Source organism: Lottia gigantea (assembly GCF_000327385.1).
Source record: "Lottia gigantea unplaced genomic scaffold LOTGIsca_76, whole genome shotgun sequence".
Classification (NCBI taxonomy): Eukaryota; Metazoa; Mollusca; class Gastropoda; family Lottiidae; genus Lottia; species Lottia gigantea.
The window spans coordinates 1221787-1244672 of record NW_008710536.1 but is presented as its reverse complement, the minus strand read 5'-3'; the positions used below and the strand labels follow the sequence as shown (position 1 = coordinate 1244672).

The window sequence follows — 22886 nt, the reverse complement described above, 5'->3', positions numbered from 1 at the left end:
ATTGGATTTTTACTGACATCTGGTGAACAGCACCATTCTATAAATCACTATTAGAGGCTAACATTGGTAGTGATTATTCTCCTAGTGTTGGGTAGGATTTTATTATTTACCATTTTTATACATCCACACAAAATGTTTAACGTATACTTGTATTACCCCTAACCCATGGTCTGTCCACAAATGCATATAGATACAGTAGAAGGCATAATTCGTCAAAATCACAAAATTCTATGAGTTATTGCCCTTGTTCTTAGAAACATGTTCAAATTTTAGCTCGTTAACACTTAATAATGATTGGGCCTATCAATTAGGGAGAGACTTGATGAAATCGTTTATTATTAATCAAGGACAAAACCTATAAAAAAAACAGAAGAATTTGAAAATTATAAAAAAAATTAATATAATCTATATTTAGATATGATGGTTATCGTAAAGAATCAGTATTCTCTATTGGATTACATGGTATAGCACAAGAGGATGGTGAAAAAGTCTGTCAAATAATAGAAGATACATTTGATAAAGTCATACGGTAAGTTGGTATTATGTTTAAATGTAATAGTGTTATTATGATGAATTCATAGTTTGATTGTACACAAACATAATGTTAAAATTGAAACAGGAGCCCAGAAAAATAAAGGAAGCCTTGTTTTTTATTCAAGACATCTCGTTATTCTGTATTTTTTGTATTGCTCACAGTAATTTTTTTAAAATTTCCATAATCTTTTTGAAAGGATGGAATATTTTGAAGTTTCGAGGTATGTAAATAGATATTTGTAGCCTGTGTATGCGTAGTCTGTATAGTTACAGACTTTTTCCACACCAGATCTTTGATTCCTATCATTTTTCGCATCATAGCACTAAGGAGATACAATAAATTTGTTATCCTCCACATTTCCTATACCGTATTCATTTTTCAGAGAAGAATTTGAAAAGGAACGAATAGATGCAGTACTACACATGATAGAACTTGGTCAAAAGCATCAAACTAGTAATTTTGGTTTAAATCTGTCCATAGTGAGTCATCTCTTCATTTATGTACTGGGAACCAAACTGGCTTACTTGCTAACCTGAAGGTCCAGGGTTCAATCCCTACATAGACCAAGATAGGGTTGGTAGAGTGGCTGACATTGAAAAGGCATAGACTCGGTCAGATGAGAAAATAAACAGAGGCTTTGGAATTTTTTATTATTACCCATATATGAATCTGATGAAAAATTAAAAACATTGAGAAATTACACTTTTTTATTGAATTTTTTCTTTGATTTAAAACTTCATTCCTTTTCATTTCATTTAGTTTGTTATATGAAATATAACATATTGTATTATATTTTATAAGTATAATAATATATTGTAGGCAGTAACATCAATTTGGAACCATGATGGAAATCCCACAGAATCTCTAGCAATCAATAAACATGTTGAAAGGTTTAAACAGGAACTTCAGAATAATCCCAGATTTTTACAGGAGAAAATTCAGCATTATTTTAAGGTACATTTTCTACTGTTGTATATAAACAAATCTTATTTATATATGTCTTATATGTATTTAATAATAATAATAATGTATTTTTATAGCACCTTTTTTCTTAAAAGGTCTGCTCAATAGCGCTGAAAATATCTGTTCCAAAACTTTCCAGCTCAGAAATTAGCTTGTGCTTTCATTATCAAACATTATTTTCATCTTTTTGCTTGCCGGTGTGCAACAGAGCAGAGAAAATGGTGGCCTGTTTTCAGATTCCATTTCAACATGGAATTAGTTTTCATATACTTTGGTAATAGTTTGAACACTTTTAATGCTGATTAGTTCAAATCTGCTATAAAGAAGAACTGGTTTAAGTGAATGAATTTTAGCAAATTAAATAAATTTTAGAAAAATAAATAAATTTTAGAAAAATAAATAAATTTTAGAAAAATAAATAAATTTTAGTAAAATAAATCAATTTTAGTAAAATAAATCAATTTTAGTAAAATAATCAGTTTTAGTAAAATAATCAGTTTTAGCAAAATAAATCAATTTAAGCAAAATAAATAAATTTTAGAAAAATGAATTAATTTAAGAAATATAAATCAATTTTAGCAAAATAAATCAATTTTAGAAAAATAAATCAATTTTAGAAAAATTAATTAATTTTAGCAAAATAAATAAATTTTAGAAAAATAAATCAATTTTAAAAAAATAAATCAATTTTAAAAAAATAAATCAATTTTTAGCAAAATAAATTAATTTTAGCAAAATAAATCAATTTTAGAAAAATAAATCAATTTTAGAAATATAAATCAATTTTAGCAAAATAAATCAATTTTAGCAAAATAAATCAATTATAGCAAAATAAATCAATTTTAGCAAAATAAATCAATTTTAGCAAAATAAGTCAAATTTAGCAATCTAAATCAATTTTAGCAAACTAAATCAATTTTAGCAAAATAAATCAATTTTAGCAAAATAAGTCAAATTTAGCAAACTAAATCAATTTTAGCAAACTAAATCAATTTTAGCAAAATAAATCAGTCTTAGAAAATTGTGATGATTTACTCTGTATCATACATCTTCTGTCTCAATTGAAAACTTTGTTTTGACTAATGCAAGTTCCATGTCCAGTCTACAAGATAGATTTAATTATAAAAAAGGATTGTTTTATTCATTCGAACTCAAATTACAAAACTTGTCCTTAATCAAAATATTTTGGGTGATTGCAGGACAATCGCCACAAATTCACCCTGACCATGAGTCCAGAAGAAGGTTTTGAAGATAAGAGAAATAAGGAAGAAGCAGAAAGACTGAAGAAAACAGTTGACTCTTTGTCTGAAAGTGATAAAAAATTGGTTTATGAAAGAGGTATGAAAGTTTTATTTGATGTTTTTGTCAGTTCTATTTAATTAGAATTGTCAGTAGTTATAATATAGGGCCGCTCGATTGGTGAGTTATGAACATTCAAGATTTATGGAATCAACAAAATGTTCTATAATACATGTTGTAACAGAGTCCAAAACACGTTCCTCGTGTGCCGAAAAAATAGCAAGTGCAGACAAAATTCAAAATGGCGGCAAAGGATTTAGATGGGAAAATTTCAAATGTGACATATCCGCTTTCATACTGTTCGATTGGCGATAGAATTGGAATAGACAGAACCTATTCAGAACTCTCAGACTGGGCGCCATCTATGTAAAAAAAATTTCGCCTCATTACGAGCAAGTGTCATTATTCTCATTTTTGATTGATTTTTATATACGCCCACATCTCTCTATGTGGACGTATATTGTCGGCACACCTGTACGTCCGTCGGTCGGTCTGTCCATCCGTCGGTCCGGCAACATTTGCTTGTAAACACTTTAAAAACTAGATTTTTTGATGGAATCAAATGAAATTCGGTATGTGTATACATATTCATAAAACGTAGATTAAGTTCGAATGTGAGCTATTTTCGACCATTAGAAGCAGAGTTATTGCCCTTGCCCAAAAATCTTGAATATACTATTACTCTCTTAGTTTTCAACCGATTTTGATGAAACTTAAAATGGATGTTATTGGACCTAAATCGAAAGATTTGAGAAAGTTTAGTTTACTTCTGATTAAATTTAAGGCTTTTTCAAGATTTAGGCCTCTTACATCAGTTTCGAAACGAAGATCAAGTTCGAATTTGAGCTATTTTCGACTGTTAGAGGCAGAGTTATTGCCCTTGCTCCAAAATCTCGAATGTTTACCATCTGCATGCCATGGTGGGCGTATATGGCTGTGGTCCACTAGATAGATAGATAGAGTCAAGTCCAAGCCAAGAATCATTTGTCTTTGTTAATGTGTTTTGCTGTGCCCTTGTCCATTTCTCTGACCCATCTGTAATATCATGACCTGCTACCAAGCACATTGCAACACTATAGCAGTTAGCCACCATTGATCTAAAGTACAGTTTATTTCAAGTTTTTGGTGACTGATGTTAGTTTGAACTTATTTTCTGCTCTTAAAATAATATTATTTTTTGACCACTGCGCTAGTGTATATTGCTATTCCTGTCAAACACCTTAATCCTTTGTAGTCAGAAAAAGGCAAGTAAGTTTATCTTGAAAGGAAAAACATTTGATTAGATCTAATTAATGTTACTTGCGGCAATAGCATTTATCAACCAATTATGTGGGTATTACAAAGTATTTAAACCAATATAATGATATACTAAGTGTACTAATTTATGGTAATTATCTTCTTCAGTCAATGCTCATAATTATAATTCAATGTCTTCTAGGCTTACAATTAATGGAAAAACAAATGGAAGAAGAATCCTTAGCCTGCCTTCCTACCTTGACATTAAATGATCTGGATAAGAATATCAAACCAGAACCTGTAAACAATATAACTATAGGTAATTATCTTAGTTTTATTCTTAATTAAAGGTATACTACCTCTTGGGATGACCAAAATATTGAAATTTTTAAACTTGACCAAAATGTGTTTGTGTTCATCAGTAGACTTACCTGTTGTCATAACTAAACAATAGCATCTCTCTATAATCCAATAAAACTTTTTGACAAAGTAATTTTGAAACATGCGTAGAAGCGTGTATTAATAATTATGTAGTTTAATGGATATATTGGGTTATATAGAGATTTTATTTTTTAGTCCAACTGATGAATATATACACTTGTTGACAGTTTGAGACTATAATTTTATGTCCATTCAAGACGTAGTATTACTTTAACAGAAGACCACTGTTATTAAGAATGAACATGAAATTATAGTTCTCAAACTTAGACAATAAGAATAGGCCTTTTTATTTATCAGCGAACTTATTGGTACCATAATAACACAACAGAATCCCTCTGTTATCTGATAAATCATGAATCATCTTGTATGCTCAATTTATGAATTATATATGACCTGCTACAATCATGACTATAAAAAATCATGAATGATCTGATTTTCTGACATGCTCAAATCATGAATGAAAAAGAAGGCATCATGATTGATTCTAATTTTTTGATTTTCTCCAATTGGGAATCTGGCATGCTTGAACCTGAATAATCTGACTTTCTGGTTTCCTCTAATCAGTCTGACATGGTTAAATTATAATAGCCTACCACATCAACATGGCAAGAGTTTTCCTGGACTACATCATTTAAATTTGTCAGATTATTATGCCATTCTACGAATGACTTGACTTGACTTGAATAGTATCTGGATTTTTGTAGGTGGTGTACCAGTTATGTGTAGTCTGCAACCTACAAATGAAGTAACGTATCTTCGTATGATTTGTAATGTTGACAGTGTACCCAAAGATCTACTGCCTTACTTATCTCTCTTTACTGGTATCTTAACACAGTAAGTATTATCAGATCAGCTATCATGCGACACCAATTAGCATAGCATTTTGTAGTACTTTTAGTGATTTAGGTATTCTGGTTTGCACATTCAACCATAAATTTTGCTTAAGTCATATACAAAAAATGTGTTTTACTACTCAATATTGCACAGAAGAGTTGCATTAAGAAACATGAACACTAAAAGATCAATTTGTCAATATGATTGAAGTGTTTTATAGCTCGAGATGATGTCTTCAGATCTTTACTAAGCTAGTTTAATCCTGTTAATGAAGGGCTGACATGGAAAAAGCATCTAGGATTTCAGATGGGACTATAAACTCTATCTTATTGATTGTGCATGTTTAAGATGCCTTGATAAAGATGCAAATGAAAAAGGAAGAAAATAGTATGCTAATGCTATAGCTTTCATAATCCTAATCTGGAGCAAACAAAGCTGACATAAAACTCCATTTCTTGAAGTTCTTGAGCAATATTACCCAGTAGGTAATTCTTGAGATGTCCAGAAAGCAGCTGAAGCTTTGTTTCACAAACAGCTTTTTTGTTTCAGAATGGGTGCTGGTGATTATGATTATAAGAAATTATCTCAACAGATAGATTTATACACTGGTGGATTATCTACATCCCCTCATATAGTCTCCCATCATACACATCATCATTCTTATGAAAAGGTTAGTGCTATTTAAAGACCAGACTCACAAGTTGTCCTTGGTAAATACATTAAAAATGCAGGTATAATTGGAAAAATTGTGTATGCGTAATGTCGACTTACAAACTTTATAATACTGGTATATAAAAAATTTCCTTTGTCAACAAAGATTGTAAGTTGACATATAATACTATGTAATATGATTTTGGCAGGGTTTATTACATTAATATGTATGTCAGTTTAACATTTTATCTTACTTAAGAGCATCCATTTCATTAGATAATACAGTAACAAAAATTACAATGCGAAATATTTTAATAGTTCAAACTTCAAATAGTGATCAATACAGCTTTATAGGAATATTAAAACATGTTACACTACGTTTCAGGTTCTTGAATAATCACATTTTTCAAGATCTATAGTAACAAAGGTTCTATACTAACAACATGTTTCAGATTCTATACTAACAACAGGTTTCCGACACTTAAATAACCACATGTTTCAGGTTCTATAGTAACAACATGTTTCAGGTTCTATAGTATCAACATGTTTCAGGTTCTATAGTAACAACATGTTTCAGGTTCTATAGTAACAACATGTTTCAGGTTCTATAGTAGTGTTTTGATAATTCCATTACAGGGAATATATTTTACATCCTATTGTTTAGATAGAAATATAGAACAACTACTATACTTATGGTCCAGTGTTATCAATAGGTAAAATATATCATTTCATATTCAAATTTTAAATCAATTGCTTTAAGATTGTTTAACACTAAATTTTCATAGATTTTAATCGTGTAATAATCCATTTCATATATACACATTTCTAATAATTTACTAGCAGATGAAGCTGAATTTAAGCTAAGTTGTACAATATCAATAAAAACTAAACTTGATGTCTAATTTCTGTTCAGGTTACAAATTGTAATGTAGAAGCATTGTTTAAAGATTATTATTGGTTCATTGAAGAGCTCAATTGTTTTTTCAGACCTGATTTTTCTGATGTAAATAGACTAACAACATTAATAAGAATGTCAGCTAGTGGTATGGCTGCAGGGTTAGCTGATTCAGGACATTCTTATGCCATGGGACATGCAGCTTCTTCCATATCGCCTGCTAGTTATCTCTCAGAAACACTCAGTGGAATGAAACAGGTACATGTAATGCAAAAGCAGAATTGAATTGTGTTGAATGTTTGCCTTATAAACATTGTAAGCTGTGATGAATCTCCTATAGAGATGTTGAGTTGACATCCCATATTGCAGAGTGGGTTCTGGTTTATTAAATGTTGAGCCGGACCTGCCTTTGCTAGTCACACCTACCACAATATTTATTATAGTAGAGCTGAAATTTAGTAAAGTTTGGTATAGGATTCTGAACAGATTCCATCTGCCCCAATTCTGACATCAGTCGAAAGTGGACAAGTCACATTCAAATTTTCCCATCTATTGCCTTCTTCACTATTTTTTCCGTTCTAGTGAATCTCAATCAGAATTCTGTTCCAAATTGTATTATTGAATGTCCTGTTGATTCCATGATTCCCAAATGTGCAGATCTCACCAATAGAGGGGCTGTTTAGGGCTAACGTCTTAGTTTTTTTAAATTCAGTCCCCTTGACTTGTAGATGATCTTCTACATATATAATTAGTGCTATAATTTGTACATATATAGATAATGCTACAATTTGTACATATATAGATAGTGCTACAATTGGTACATATATATATAGTGCTACAATTTGTACATATATCAATAGTGCTACAATTTGTACATATATAGATAGTGCTACAATTTGTACATATATAGATAGTGCTACAATTTGTACATATATAGATAGTGCTACAATTTGTACATATATAGATAGTGCTACAATTTGTACATATATAGATAGTGCTACAATTTGTACATATATAGATAGTGCTACAATTTGTACATATATAGATAGTGCTACAATTTGTACATATATAGATAGTGCTACAATTTGTACATATATAGATAGTGCTACAATTTTTCTTCATTAAACAATAATTAATTATTTTCATCTGTTTTTTACCGTGAAAAATAATTTTGATTTGATTTTGATAATAATAATTCTGTTTTATTTTTTTAGGTATCATTTATGAAGAAAATAGCTGAGATGAATGATCAAAGTGAAACACTATCAAAATTAAATCAAATTGCTCAGTTGGTCTTAAATAAACAATCTTTAAGGTATATTACTATAATTATATCCCAGTTGGAAAGTGAAGCCATAATTGTTGTCTTCAATAAATCCTTGAAGGCATGTTCTTTTAAATTTTAGAAAAATTATTAAACTATAGGATTAATTGTAAATGTACTTATATAATTGCTTAATGGAAATATTTTTAAGTTTTTCTCTTAAATGGTTTGGAATCAATTCTTCAAGATTTTCTTCCCTAAAGTTACAAAAAAATACTACATTTATTTGATATAAATGGATTTTTTTTCTTAAATAAAGACTGTTAATTATCGCTTATAATATTTTCAGGCTGTTGATCAATGCCACGCCCCAGTTTATGCCAGATGCAGTTAAATCTGTAGAGAAATTTATAAATGGAATACCAGGATCATATTCAACATCTTATATTCAAACTAATGTATGTTTATTTTCATCTTAAAAACAAACTAATTATAATGCTCAATGAAATCTCTTAATACATGAATACTGCATGCGTGATTTTGTACAAATTTCATATGAGAATTGCACAAGGAAATATTTAGAATGTACGTTATGAGCTTATTGCAATGTTTTGGTTACATTGTTATATAAATCAGTAAATCATTAAATGTTACCTCTTAGAATGACCAAAATATTTAAACTTGGTCAAAATGAGTCTTTGTTGATCAGTGGTCTTTTGTCATGGCCCCTGGTAAATCCAGCTGATGAATATATACTCTTATTGATCAAGTTGGAGACTTTAAATTGGAAACTTTAAATTGTATGTCCATTCTAATAGGTAGTATTCCTTTAATATAAGTATTTATTTCAAATTTTAATGCCATGTTCAACATTATTTTTTTATGAGATATATCTGTATAATTTGTAACCAAATTTTAGATTGATTCAGTATTTTAGGCTGATGAACATAATTGTGTTATTATTTATAATAATTATTATTCATACAAATTTATATTTGAATTTGATGTACAAAACCATGTTCTAATACCATGTAGTACCTGTACACCTCAATCAATCATTCAACTTCAACTAGAAGCGGTTAACATAATTTTTTCTACAAGGCAAAAATCCTGTTCTTATGGTTGACTTCTAATGGTGCCCACCTTTACTGTTGGCATCAGATAATATATTTAGCAAATATCATATTTATATTGTTGAATTTTGACTTAGGCATTTGCCATGATGTAGTTCAGGCCCTGTTGTACTAAGCGTTCTGTCAATTGACTATAATGTAATTCACTGTACAAATATATTGTGTATTCTTTTTAGGATAAAGAATTCAATATCAAACCAGTAAATACCCAGTTTGAATTACCATTCTCTGTTAATTATGTAGCTAGAAGTTACCAAACAGTTTCTTCTACACATGAAGATTTTCAAAGGTAGAATTCTTAATTTTTTTCATGCATCTGAATTCACTCCACTTTGACTGGTTTGATTTGACCAGTTTTAAAGATGGATTCCCAGGTTGTTTACCTAATGAATAATCCACATATCCTAGGGCTTAGTTTAATATGGGTTAATAAGACTATGTCAAACCTGTCTTCATGATAGGATGAGTTGTCTTCCTATTAGATCAGTTTGCTCTCTAATTGTACCCCAATTTTCAAAGAGTCAAAATGTCATCAATTTATTCTTGCTGGTTCTGAATGATGTCTGTTTATTTCTGTTTGTAGTTTAAGAGTTTTATCAAGTTTGTTATCTAGGAAATTTCTACACAGAGAAATAAGGTAATATATATTGTTAATTGTTTTGTGTTGATAGACATCCACAAGTGGGAGCATTTTTTGTAACTTAAATTTTAGAACTTGCATTAATTTATGGTTTCACCTTCAGCCTTGACCATATTAGTCGGAGCCACAGTGGCTCAGTGAGTTAAATCTTACTAAGACACATGCTCACTGACCTTAAAGTCCAATAAACTAAGGGCCCTTGTCCTACAGGCATGCACATATCCATCAACAGTTGAAAATTGAACAAGTGAAGGCTAATGCCTTCGTCAAGACAACATTTTTTCCCTATTGCCCACAGCATGGCAGTGGCTGTCTTCAGGCGCAGAAAAGAAGGACATAAAAATGGTAAATGAAAGTTAAAAAAATTAATTTTTCAGAGAAAAAGGTGGTGCCTATGGTAGTGGTGCTTCTTCTGGTTCTGGTGTTTTTACATTTTATTCCTACAGGTAAGTTTGATTCACTGTTTCTGGCTATAGCATGTTATAATTCATATTGAAACATGTTTTGCTACCCTCTGCAATCCAAAATTGAGATGTAAACTTTGCATATTTTTTCCAAAGATATATGAGTTGTGCATACCCGGTAGTATGAATATTTCAGAAAGAAAGAAAATATCATTTTTTACATGAATAACAACTTAGGTTAGTAAGGATCCTTTATACCTGCTGGTCCTTGATCAAACTTCTTGGCATTGATCTCCTCTCGATTGTCCATAGTATGACCATTCATCATATGAGCTGCCCTGTTAGTCATGATGGGCAAATAGAACCAAATCAATCCACAACCAATATTTGTTTAAAATAATCAAGCAATCAATCATATAATGAATCCAGCATTTTAACCAACTGTGCTACAAGCCACTTACTATGAAGTTACCATTTAAATCAATGTTATATTTTATAGAGATCCAAACAGTACCCAGACAATGGATGTGTTTAATCGTAGTTTAGACTGGATATCGAAGTCACAATTTACCAATGAAGATATTGATGAAGCTAAATTGAGCCTCTTTCAACAGGTATTTTTCTGGATAGCTCATGAATTTCCATGACATATATCAGTGGCATATTTATGTATTTATATATAGATAATTGGGCATATCCAGGAGAAATTCAGCAGTAAATTGGTTTTTAGATTGAATGCATAGTTATCGAAACTATGCCATAGAGCTTTATTTTGGTTTCACTACTACTTTTTGTGTTGTGTTTATGTTTTGAATTGTTCAGGAAATTGTGCAAATATCTTTGGTAGATTGAGCTTGGTATGAAGTGTCTGTAGTAACTAAATGTGATATCTATTGTAGATTGATAAACCAGTGTCACCTGGTAATAGAGGAATAGTAGTATTTAATAGTCAGAGAACAGATGAAATGAGACAGAAATCACGAGATAGAATATTCACTGTAGATAGACAGTCTATAGTTGATGTTTGTAGTAGGTCAGTTTAAAAAGTATCTAAATTAAAATTGATTATTAATTATGATTAAAATTTGGTTTCTATTTATTGGTTTTCTGATATTTTTTGTACTATTACTAATGATGTTTAACCAATTAAAGTGTGTGATTTAGAACCTGTTTCTTGATATTATAATGAATTGTGGGATACCAAATCCAAAGTAGGGAAATACTGCAGAAATATTGTTTTCACTATCCTACACTTCTTTATCAAGAGACAGGTCCTACATGACCAGCTTTGATTGGTTAAGAAAAATGTCATTAAAACGCAAGTGTGGTAGAAAACTTGTTGGATTACAATGGAGGCAAAAAATATCAGAAAACAAAATAGAAACAAATTGGTCATCTGATTTTTTAAATTAGATTGGTTTCCCCCTATCAGTGACTTGAAAATATTGTTCTTGTTTGGACAATAAACCAAAAACCTCCTATGCAATAAGCTGTGCACATGAAAGATGAGCCAATCTTGCTGTTTTCACTAATATTCCCTGATTGCACACTGGATCTATGAATCAGATTGAATCAGAAATAATGTGTAAAACTCAATTTTATTTCATTTCAGATATTTATTAAATCAGTCTACACCATGTAGTACCACCTTTCTGGGACCTGCTAATGAACAGATTAAAAACTCTGAACAATGGAATATTATTCGTGAACAGAACTAGCTATGTTATGAACACTTTTAAAAGTTGAAATTAAATTTGTTGTGAACAGAAATAGCAGTGTTAACAAAACCTTGAACAGCGGAAGGAGATTTATTCATGAATGAAATAGCTATGTTATCAAAACGATGAATGTTAGAAAATTTGAACTAGCCATGTTATCAAAACTGCGAACAGTTGAAGGGGATTTATTCGTGAACAGAACTAGCCTTTCACTAGCCGTGTAGGTGTTATCAAAACTGAATAGTGAACAGGGATATTTTCATAAACAGAAATAATTATGTTGTCAAAGTTATGAATGGAAGAAATTTATGTATGAACTAACTATGTTATAAGAAGCCTGAACATTGAAATAAAAACTTGAAGCAGCGGAAATTAATTTATTCGTGAACGGAAATTGGAACCTAAACTCTGAACAGTGAAAATTACTCAGTTATTTATTTATTCACAAGAACCCAGTCTAATTAAATTAAACTTTTGTTTTGATTTATTAGCTTTTAGAAACCACTCCAGTTAAGGTCTAACTACTCTCTTGTTCTTTCTATGTGGTTGTATATGTGGTTGCGTAAAAATGATATTCAATTAGACAATTATTATTACAAGAACCATTAATATTGTCCAAAGCTATGAATGTCCAAGGTACACATAAATAGGCTAGATAATCTTCAATAGCTATGATTACACATTGTTAAAATTTAGATAGTTAATCAACCACAATATATGACAGTTTATGTTAACTTAACCCTAATTTTGTTTTGTTAGTGAGAAATTGTAACATTGGTATCTTTATAGAAAGATATTAGTACACATTCTGATTCAATTTCAAATACAATCACAAGCTGTCTGCCTTATAGTTTCCTTGAATAGTTTCAAGTACTATAAAGTGAAATGTTTCTGTTTTTGCTCTGAATTTTCCTTAGATGTGCATAAATATAAGTTCTAAATCATATTTCTATATCGTTCTACAATTGAGCAACAGTGAAAATATTGTGTTATATTAATGTGTGAAGATTATAAGTAAATAAAGCTAATAAATATCAGAAAGAAGATATTTTGTTGAAATTACAGTTATGCCAATCTAACAACTTTGACGAAATGTGGGATAGTAAAGCCCAAAGCTTCATACGGATGGGCTGCATTAGTCAAGTTGTTAGATTTAAATGAAGACGAGCAATATCAGAAAACAAAGAAACAAAATTGTCATCTAATTCAAAAAATTTTGCAGCTACGCCTATTGATGTAATTTGGAAAGGAATAGATTTGATTCTTCTACTCTATTTTCATCGGTATTGGCTGAAATGCCTTAGAAAAATATTTGAGACTGTAAACCACAACGTTAGGAGCGCAGTCGTGACAGTTCTGATCCTTGAAAGACTATATATAATGTGCAAGACAGTCATTTGTGTAAACGTATAATTGCGAATATAAAGCGCACCCGATCATACCGTCAAGTGACAAAAATCTCGGTCGCCGTAAACGATGTGCACTCAACGCAAATCAACAATTTAATATGACACGGACACCTCACTAGTGATTGTATAAAGCGTGAGACATCTTTCCAAGTCATATCATATTACTTAATGCATCGATTTTATTACTACTCGATCTTACACATATTGCTGTAAGATATGACTAACATAAGAATGATTGTTCAGATTGTTGTAATAAGACTACTCAGATGTTGAAATTCACAGAGTACACTGTAGTCGTACATTTGTACGTCAGCTTTGATTATGAACAACATATCCATTATGTCTTATAAATCAATGTTGAAGTCATGTAGTCGCCTAAAGTTTTGTTTACCAACTAGATCTAGACAATGGGTTATTTTACAAATAAAAAAATACCGTTATGGTTTAGATCGTATATTACCTTACTCATTTGAAGTTATGACTCGTTTTGGCTTGTCATCGGTAATAAAACAAGATCAACAACCAATTGAAAGGAAAACTATTAATCCTAACTCTTTTTAATAGATATTAAGTTCACGAGGGGCCCTTGTAAAGTCATGTAAAGTTCCCGACGTTCCAACCGACTTTGCTACAGAAACTTTCAGAAATCACGACTTCTGACTAGACGAACGTGTCCCTTATGTCAATCTGTATGAACTAATTCCTTTACACACCTCGCTAACTTTCCATTTTGCACTCTTCTTTCGAACTAGAATTGGGAATGTAGTCTAAGATAATCACTAGAGATAAGATTTCCAAGCCCAAATAAATTGTCGATCAGAATTTGATAATTTAGTTTAGTGTCAAGATTAGCGAAGGTAGAGTACTTATTTATCATACATGTAGTTCATAAATGAGTAAGAAAATAAGTGAAGCAATTGTGACTAAGCGGTGGTTCACAACAATCAGCAAAAGTGTCTGTAAGAGCGTAAACAGACAAACCCCAAGTCCGTCTGTGGTAGCATTGGCTTTCACATTCGTTGACAGGATCTACAATGCAGGTTGATCACGGTCAATCTTTACTAAGACACTGCCAAGATCTACAATGCAGGTTACTGCCAAGATCTACAATGCAGGTTGATCACGGTCAATCAAAACATATTTCCTTGTATCTTTCAGCTAATCCTCCACAATTCGCAATGTTGTTGGCAATATTTCTGATCATCGCAGTATCAACCCAGTCAGCAGCTGGTGCCAATTGTGCCTGTGCTACTGGAAGCGTCCACATTAGAAGTGGTGCTGGAACAACACATGGCATCATAGGAACCATGACTGTTGGGAACTGCTACCCATACAAAGGTGACAGTGCCAATGCTGGTGGATTAAAATGGGCACACATTGATTATAATCATGCTGTAAGTTCTTAAGAGAGCTCATGTTGTCCACCCGACTGTTAGAATCTAAGAGATGGCAGAATCTGATTCAATTAAACTGGTCTCCCGGCCACTGAAATATCGCCTGCGATGGACCTGATGAAATGCTAGTTGATCTTTTCCTGGATGATCAAGAATAGCCGATGAATCGTTTTAAGATCCATCGCCTTGCATAAGTTGCATCATGGGTTCGATATCTGGACAACACTCCATGATATTTCTGTACAACAATGATGCTCTGAGATAAATGCTTTAGTAATCCATAAAATCGTGTCCAGATTTGTACATTTCACAATATGAAGTAGTCTGTAATGAATTTGTAAGGACAATTCCGTTGAATGTATGATTTTATTGTTTCAGGATGGATGGGTAGCATCAAATTGGTTAGATTTCAGAAGTTGTTCAGGTATAAATTATAGGTCTTATTAGAGTTTATTGGTTTAAACTGTCTTATAGTTTCACATATATTACAGTAGCTCAGCATTGATGAATCGTTTGTAAGATAAATATAATCACGACTAGTCGTTCGGATGGGACATAAACCGATACCCCTTGTGCTACAGGCTGTGCACATTAAAGACAGTTGGAAATCGAAAGAAAGTAGGCTAATATGCCGCTGTCCTGCCAAAATTTCTCTCATTGCTTGACGTTGCCGGTCTTCATTAGCCCTATTTGGTGCAGAAGAGTAGGACGTAAAACTCCATTCATTTCATTTTCATTTGCTCATTGTGTTGTAGAAAGGTTTGATGGTATGTAATATCTAATGCTTGCAAAATTTGTTTTGTGTCATCGATTTTATGTGCGTGTATCAATAAATCTTAGGTTATTGGTCTGAAGTCTGTGCAAACACATTTATTTCGGTATCTTTTATAGGTTCTAGCACCGGAAAATCCGTCCAACAACTACCAGGCTGTCCTCATATTGTATCTCGAGCTGAATGGGGTGCTCGACCACCAAGGAGAGTGGCCCAAAACCTCCCACATGTTCCTCAAAACGTCTACATCCATCATGGCGCCTCTGGTTCCTGTACAACCCAATCAGCATGCTCTAAAGTAGTCAGACAATACCAAAACTACCATATGGACACACATGGTAAGAGCTTGTCTGAGAGATCGTTATTATTCCAAATTCGAACTTGAACAACCATGGCACTTTCAGTATTTGAAGGATGGAACTCTAGAAAAGTACTCAGAGATCAAAGATGGAATGTTTCGAAAATGGCGTGGATTGTCTGTCTCCAGAAACTTTTCTGGTGTGTCCAGAATTTCAAAAAATGCTGAATGCTGAAAAATAACTTTACCTAACACTTCTATTACAGGATGGCCAGATATTGGTTATACGTTTGTTATTGGTGAAGATGGTAATGTATATGAAGCATATGGTTGGGGTAAAATAGGAACACATACACTCAATCACAACTCAGATGGTTTAGGTATGTATATAGATATTGGAGCGATGAAGTCACTCGGACACAATTCATAATCACTTCCCAACAAATTTTCAATAAATTTGCGTGGTGTTAGCAACAAAATAAAGGTTAAGCCTTGAGAATTGCTGGATAGAATATCAAGTTGATACATCCTGTCGCAGACGGGCATCGTGGGCTCTTAAAAAGCAAGAAGAATACAATATTTTGAGCCAATGGACTCACTGATAGCGACGCAGACAAATGTCTCTCCGATGTGGAGAGGTATAATGCATCATGGAAGAGTAAGTATTTTCTGCATCGGCAAAAACAACCGACACAATTCTAATAGTCATATTGTTGCCCAAATTCATTAAAGCCTTATACGTGAATATAATAACTGAATGACCCCAGAGAGAAACTCTTTAAATGAAAAACATTTCAGGTTTCTGTGTGATTGGTGATTTTACTAACCATGTACCTAACGCTGCTGCTATTAATGCTGTCAAACAGCTGATAGATTGTGGCGTAAGAAACGGTAAAATACGACAGGATTATATTATCAAAGGTCATCGTGATGTCAGACAAACAGCTTGTCCGGGGCAGAAGTTTTATGAATTGATTAGAACTTGGCCTCATTATAATGCTCATTAATAAAATCTACTCATGATGAAGTGGTATTCTTCTTCTATCCATATTCTCGTTATTACTTGGAGCTGTGGTGATTCAGTGAGTTAGCCTAAAGGTCCAGGGGTCGATCCCAACAGTGATGTAGGTCGGAAGGCTGACATCTAAAAAGCGTCCGATATCAGGGTTCATAGATATCATCACTGCAGGAAAACTTCCATAATATCAAGAAGAAGAATTCTTTGAAATTTACTTTATTTCATACTAAAACAGTGAAATGAATGACTATATGTACATATTGACATGATGATGATCTTAACTTGGTGGAGGAGGGGGAGGTGGTGCCATGCCTTGTTGTTGAGGAGGAGGACCACCACCACCACCACTACTGTTACTTGTTGGGGGTGGAACAGGTGGAGGAGGAGGTGCCCCCATTGGATGACCAGGATGTCCCATTCCACCAGGCATATTAGGATTCATACCCATGGGAGGTCCCATGTTAAAATGACCAGGAGGTGGAGGTCTAGGTCTCATTCCAGGTGGTCCCATGGGTGGTCCATGGGGTCCATCATTCATCGGTGGTGGTGGTAATCTGGGCGGTAATTGATGTCTCATATTAGGTCCACCAGGTCCCATAGGTCCATGTTTATTAGGATCATATTTAAAGGCAAACTGTAGGAAAAACTGAAAGAAACAGTTAAGATATTTAATGGATGCTACATGTTTAATTAAAACATGGTCGGATTTATGATAACCAAAGTCTGAAGTCCTCTACAACTCAAATATTTTAAATGGAATATGGGTAAAATAGAACAATACTTATGGAGTGATATGCTAGAACAGGGTTTAAAGCCCACCGTCAGGGGATGCTGCATGAGCCAATCTTCAGCACATGGAGACTAGGTTTATTAACTAGCCCCTATACCTGAACCTGTATGAGGGGAAAGATTTTATAGGTGCTATCATCAAGCTACAATGCCTTGACAACCAACCCCAGGAAGAAGTAAATGATGATCAACATACCTGTTTTGTATCTCTATTCCAATGAGTCCAGAGCTTTTTAGGATCTTTATCAACTTCTCTACTTGGTACCTACAGACATAAAAAACAGCATGTTCAAAATTTTAAATAAAGATAGTGGACCACAGCCAAGATTTTGGGGCAAGGGCAATAACTCTACTTCTAACGGTCGAAAAAAAGCTCAAATTCGAACTTGATCTTCGTTTAATGAATATGTCTACACATACCGAATTTCATTTGATTCCATCAAAAAATCTAGTTTTTAGAGCGTTTACAAGCAAATGTTGACGGTGGACGAACTGACGGAGTGTTTACGAGCAATTGATTTTGATAGAAGCACTTACTGTATAAAAGTTAAAGGGCGATAACTCCTTAAAACTGACGTAAGAGGCCTAAATCTTGTAAAAGCCTTAAATTTAATCAGAAGTAAACTAAACTTTCTCAAACCTTTCGATTTAGGTCCAATAACATCCATTTTAAATTTCATCAAAATCGGTTGAAAACTAAGAGAGTAATAGCATATTCAAGATTTTGGGGCAAGGGCAATAACTCTGCTTCTAACGGTCGAAAAAAAAGCTCAAATTCGAACTTGATCTTCGTTTTATGAATATGTAAACACCTACCGAATTTCATTTGATTCCATTGTTTTTAGAGCGTTTACAAGCAAATGTTGACGAACGGACGGACAGGGGTGCCGACAATATACGTCCACATAGAGAGATGTGAGCGTATAAAAATGTCTTATTTTCTGTTTAGTTGAGTTTACTTCAGCTCAACATCAATTAATGACAGTTTTAACTAACCTTAAAAGCTATAGTTTCATAAGGTTCTGCAGCAAATAATAAATACTGCCATTTCCTGTCTGGAGGCTCTATTTTCTGTTCATAGGCAGCCATAAATCTATAACGTGGCATAATAACATCAACTATTTCTGGGTAGTCAATCTATAAATACATAAATAAACTTATATCTTTCCATGTCAATCCACTATGCACTATAAAAAAATTGAACTTGGTTGAAAGATTCACAGAAAAGCTTTGATCCACTGCCTGAATTAACTTTTCAAATTTACTTAAAGGTACAGGTAGACCATTTTTTAACCAATCATACCTCTAAACTGGACTTTTTTTTTAGCTGAGCTAATCAGTAATAGTGTTCCTCAAAGCAAAGAGGCCACCATCAAAAAGACAAAATGATTCATCTATATCTGAGGTAGATTGAGCTTTACAGAAACCACCAAGAGTTTCTGATGAAATAAGACATTTACCTGGAACAGCAAACTCTGTTGTCCATTATCAGGATCTCTCTGTTTAGTTACTGAAGAAGAAGAATGAAAATTTTGGTGTGGGATCTTGGTAGTTTCAGTTCTTTTACTAACCTTCCAACAAAGTTGGTTTTGACAACTAGATTCATGTGAAAAATGATAGCCATAACTTTCAATGGAATTATAGAAGGAATAAATATTGGTATAGGAATGCATATCGTAAATTACCTGATTAAAAAATACTGAATATGGCCATATTGTGATATAGTAGTTATCATGATATATCGTTAACTTTTTGTTCAGATAAGAAAAATTTTAAGAAAAAAATATCTTAATATTTAAAACAGATGTATTTTTCATGATATTCAAGGTTGCGTTGTCCTTTTAAATATTTTACATATAAAATTCTTAGGTTACAAAACAAACATATTTTGTTTCAAAAACCAGATGTAAACAACATCGAGATATATAAACTCACATCATTATATATTAATGCTAAATATCGTGATATCAACTTGAACCAATATCTCTCAGCCCTACAGCTAACTAGTTTTAAAAGAGACAGGAAAAAATATGTTTGAATTTTTATCATGTCTTCTTCAAGTACAATGTCCTGGTTAATGGTCACAGAACAATATTTGAACTCTTACCTTTGTAACCAGGTCGTCCAATCTTTACAAATTTTTTAATTTCAACCTTTGCTTTTTCTGGAGCTGGTTGAGATGGGGCTTCCTTAGCCTCTTTAGCTGCTCTTCTTGCTCTGTAAAATTAGATACATTATTATCATTATTGTAAATATATATTTAGAGCCCACTCCATACACAAATGTAATGAAATAGTCAAAGAACATCCTATAAATGGTCCAAAGTTAATTGAAACTCCTATATTACACACTGAACAAAATCACAATTATAGAGATATGCTAGAAATAGAATTCCCATTTCATCTGTTTGGATGATTTGACTTTTTTTTTATACATTTATATGTATACATTTTAATTATACATCCAAATATGGTTTAACAAAATTGTTATTGCTCAACTTAAAGCAAGAAAAATAACTATGACAAGTATCTTAGCACATATTATTAATAATCAAATAAAATTATACACTGACATACTTCCATAATTAAAAATCTGCCAAACTAATGAAATTCTATATAAAGGATAAATATCTATACTTACAAATTAGCTTGATGCTTTTTACCTTGAGTATGAGCTAAATAACTGCCCTAAAATAAAATATTCCAATACATTTTATAACTATACAATATCAATTAAGGATAACTAAGTGTAATTACTTAAGCTCCAAAAGGAAATAGGGTTAACTTTCCAATATTGGACTCAGAGCAAACTAAGCAAATTCACTAAAGAAAACTTCAGTTATGTAAAGCAATCATGAAGCATTGAACATGGTACTTGTTTAAATGAAGTTTGTAAAATAAGAACAAGTGTTTTTACTGTTTCTAACACTTTTTAATTGAAAGCAATATAATTTGGGATTACACATCTTAGTTTATATCGCACATTGGCACAAAAAAGGGGTCTCTGTAAGACAGTTGGTTAGAATGTTGAAAACATCATTTGCTTGCGAACAAATGGTAGTCCTCGGTTTCTAATCTCGGTCATTATGTGAATGTTCTCTTAATTTTGATCAACCAAGTTAGACCATGAAAAGATCAATGACAAGAGGATTGGCTAAGGAACTAAGGACCCTTGGAAACCTAAGTTGTTATTACAAACATGGATTTCTTTTGTATTTAATAAAAGAATGAAATACACAACATCAGCTTTTTGACACAAATCCTTACCTCATTATTATGTAAAGTTAAACATAATTTACATTCATATGATCCCAGATGATTTTTCATAAAATAGGGATCTTTGTTAAGGTCAATAGTTTCAAGCGCCAACTGACGTAGCCTCTCTCTTCGGTCACGATTAGTTTCAGATGCAGAGGCCACACCCCCTGACCCAGTTTTACCACCGGCTCTGTGTTGGAAATCCATGATTAAAAGTGATCAATCTGAAACAAAGATATAACAATGATATAATTGGAAAATTTTCAACTGACATTAGAGGTATTAGTACGGTATCAGTTTAGAATCAAAAGTTAAAATAGTCTTCGAATATTTTGATATATTGATGTAAATGAATTTTTATGATCTTTATTAGATAAGATTATTAGATAAGATTATTATTTCTTATCCTTAAATTTAATCAATGAGGGCAATTTCGAAGCCAAATTTTACAAAGGCCTGGGTCTTTGGGTGCACACATATTTCTTTGCAATTGGAAAGATTAAGACTACCGTACCCAGTCGACTGATAAAATAAGTATTTTGACAGCTTTTTTCTACTTCAAACTTCAGCTTTTGTTTTAGGCTAGCCTACTGCCAATCCAAACAAAATATCCCTTTTTTTCTTCTTTCTTCACACCAACTGCATTTGTTGGTTATAGATGGACTGCATTACTTACGTGACTTCAATTTATTTACTGGAATTGGGGGGTGTTGAAAACGTTTCAAACTATAATGGATTCTATATTCTTTTCTCAGTCATATTTTACTTAGGCAAACATGTTTACGTTTCTTCCATGCAATTACATCTTCCGGTTCTGGTCTGTCACGCGGATACTTGACCTAATTTTTCAATTGACCTTTTTAAATTTATGAGAAAGAAATTGTATATGCCGAGATTAAATACACTAAGTAATTGTTAAACTAATTTAGGATAGAGTATGGTTTTAAGAAAAAAAGCTTTTTTGATGCCTTTCGTCTATTTTCCATTGTTGTAGTCCATATTGTCAAGCGTTAAACTAAAGGAAAGAGATACATTAAAATACGTCTGGACAAAAGTGTATTCTGTCAGACAAAAAGACTACCCTGCATAAAATCAAGATGGCTGCCCAGATTGTTTGTTTTGATGATGGTACATGGTAACTTGACAAAACCTTGAATTTGTCTTTCAAAGAATTTATGACAATCTGTTTTAATGTTAAAATAAGGTAAGAGTATATGTATCTAATTCAAATCGTTAGGTCTAATGGTATGCCTACGGTTTATGCGGCTGTTCTATGGAGTAAGTGGAGATTTGCCGAGAGGCCTGCTCAGACACTTCACCAGTAGGCTACCACTTGCTTGAGAAATTTTTCATTTTGGACAATATAAAAACGGTTATTTCACAGTCTGTCATCAATTTGAACATTAGCTGACAGCAGTAAGCATTTAATCCATGTAAGCCATAAGCAAATCTCCAACTATGCCCAACTAATCACCAAGCCGCGATGCCAAATTGTAGAGTAGACTGACTACCCCAGGTTTCTTAATGCATGGTGGGCCAGGCCCCCGTTTCACTAAGGTACTAAGTATAAATATTTACGTAAGTATATATGTAGGTAAAATTTGCGTTTCACCAAAAGACGTAAATTTTACTTACGTAGATATGTTGCCTAAATCCTACGTCAACTACAAGCAGGCGTAAGTACGTTTTGGCGACTGATCTAGTGTCAGAAAAACGCTGACAATTAGTTTTTAATGGACAGGATGTATTTACAATTAATAAGAATGAAAGGAGAAAGTTTTCAGAGATCATACCTCAGATCATAGACACGTCATGTCGAATTTCACAAACTTGATGTCGTATCTAAACATTCATTGGTTATTTATAAATAGAAATGCATTCGAAGCACAAGGGTTTTTATCGGGGTCCCACGTTAACCCTATCCTTAATATTATTC

General features: G+C 32.5%; 3 protein-coding genes across 3 annotated transcripts; 2 read left to right on the top strand and 1 right to left on the bottom strand.

The window, feature by feature from the left end:
* Window positions 1-415: 415 nt before the first annotated feature.
* Window positions 416-8576, top strand: LOTGIDRAFT_168577 (hypothetical protein; the record flags this gene model as incomplete). Its single annotated transcript, XM_009066448.1, has 11 exons — window positions 416-529; window positions 918-1014; window positions 1355-1489; window positions 2698-2836; window positions 4236-4352; window positions 5179-5308; window positions 5858-5978; window positions 6596-6672; window positions 6947-7112; window positions 8069-8169; window positions 8468-8576. Coding segments are annotated over 11 exons (1306 nt in total), but the record flags the coding sequence as incomplete, so codon positions are not given.
* A 204-nt stretch (window positions 8577-8780) lies between these two features.
* Window positions 8781-16893, top strand: LOTGIDRAFT_168576 (hypothetical protein; the record flags this gene model as incomplete). Its single annotated transcript, XM_009066447.1, has 4 exons — window positions 8781-8802; window positions 15708-15926; window positions 16153-16266; window positions 16685-16893. 4 exons carry the CDS (start codon window positions 8781-8783, stop codon window positions 16891-16893), a joined length of 564 nt encoding a protein of 187 aa, XP_009064695.1.
* A 288-nt stretch (window positions 16894-17181) lies between these two features.
* On the bottom strand, window positions 17182-21157 carry LOTGIDRAFT_131897 (hypothetical protein; the record flags this gene model as incomplete). The annotated part of the gene is made up of 7 exons (XM_009066446.1): window positions 17182-17550; window positions 17890-17958; window positions 18690-18830; window positions 19154-19203; window positions 19801-19910; window positions 20334-20380; window positions 20960-21157. 7 exons carry the CDS (start codon window positions 21155-21157, stop codon window positions 17182-17184), a joined length of 984 nt encoding a protein of 327 aa, XP_009064694.1.
* Between the last annotated feature and the right edge of the window lie 1729 nt (window positions 21158-22886).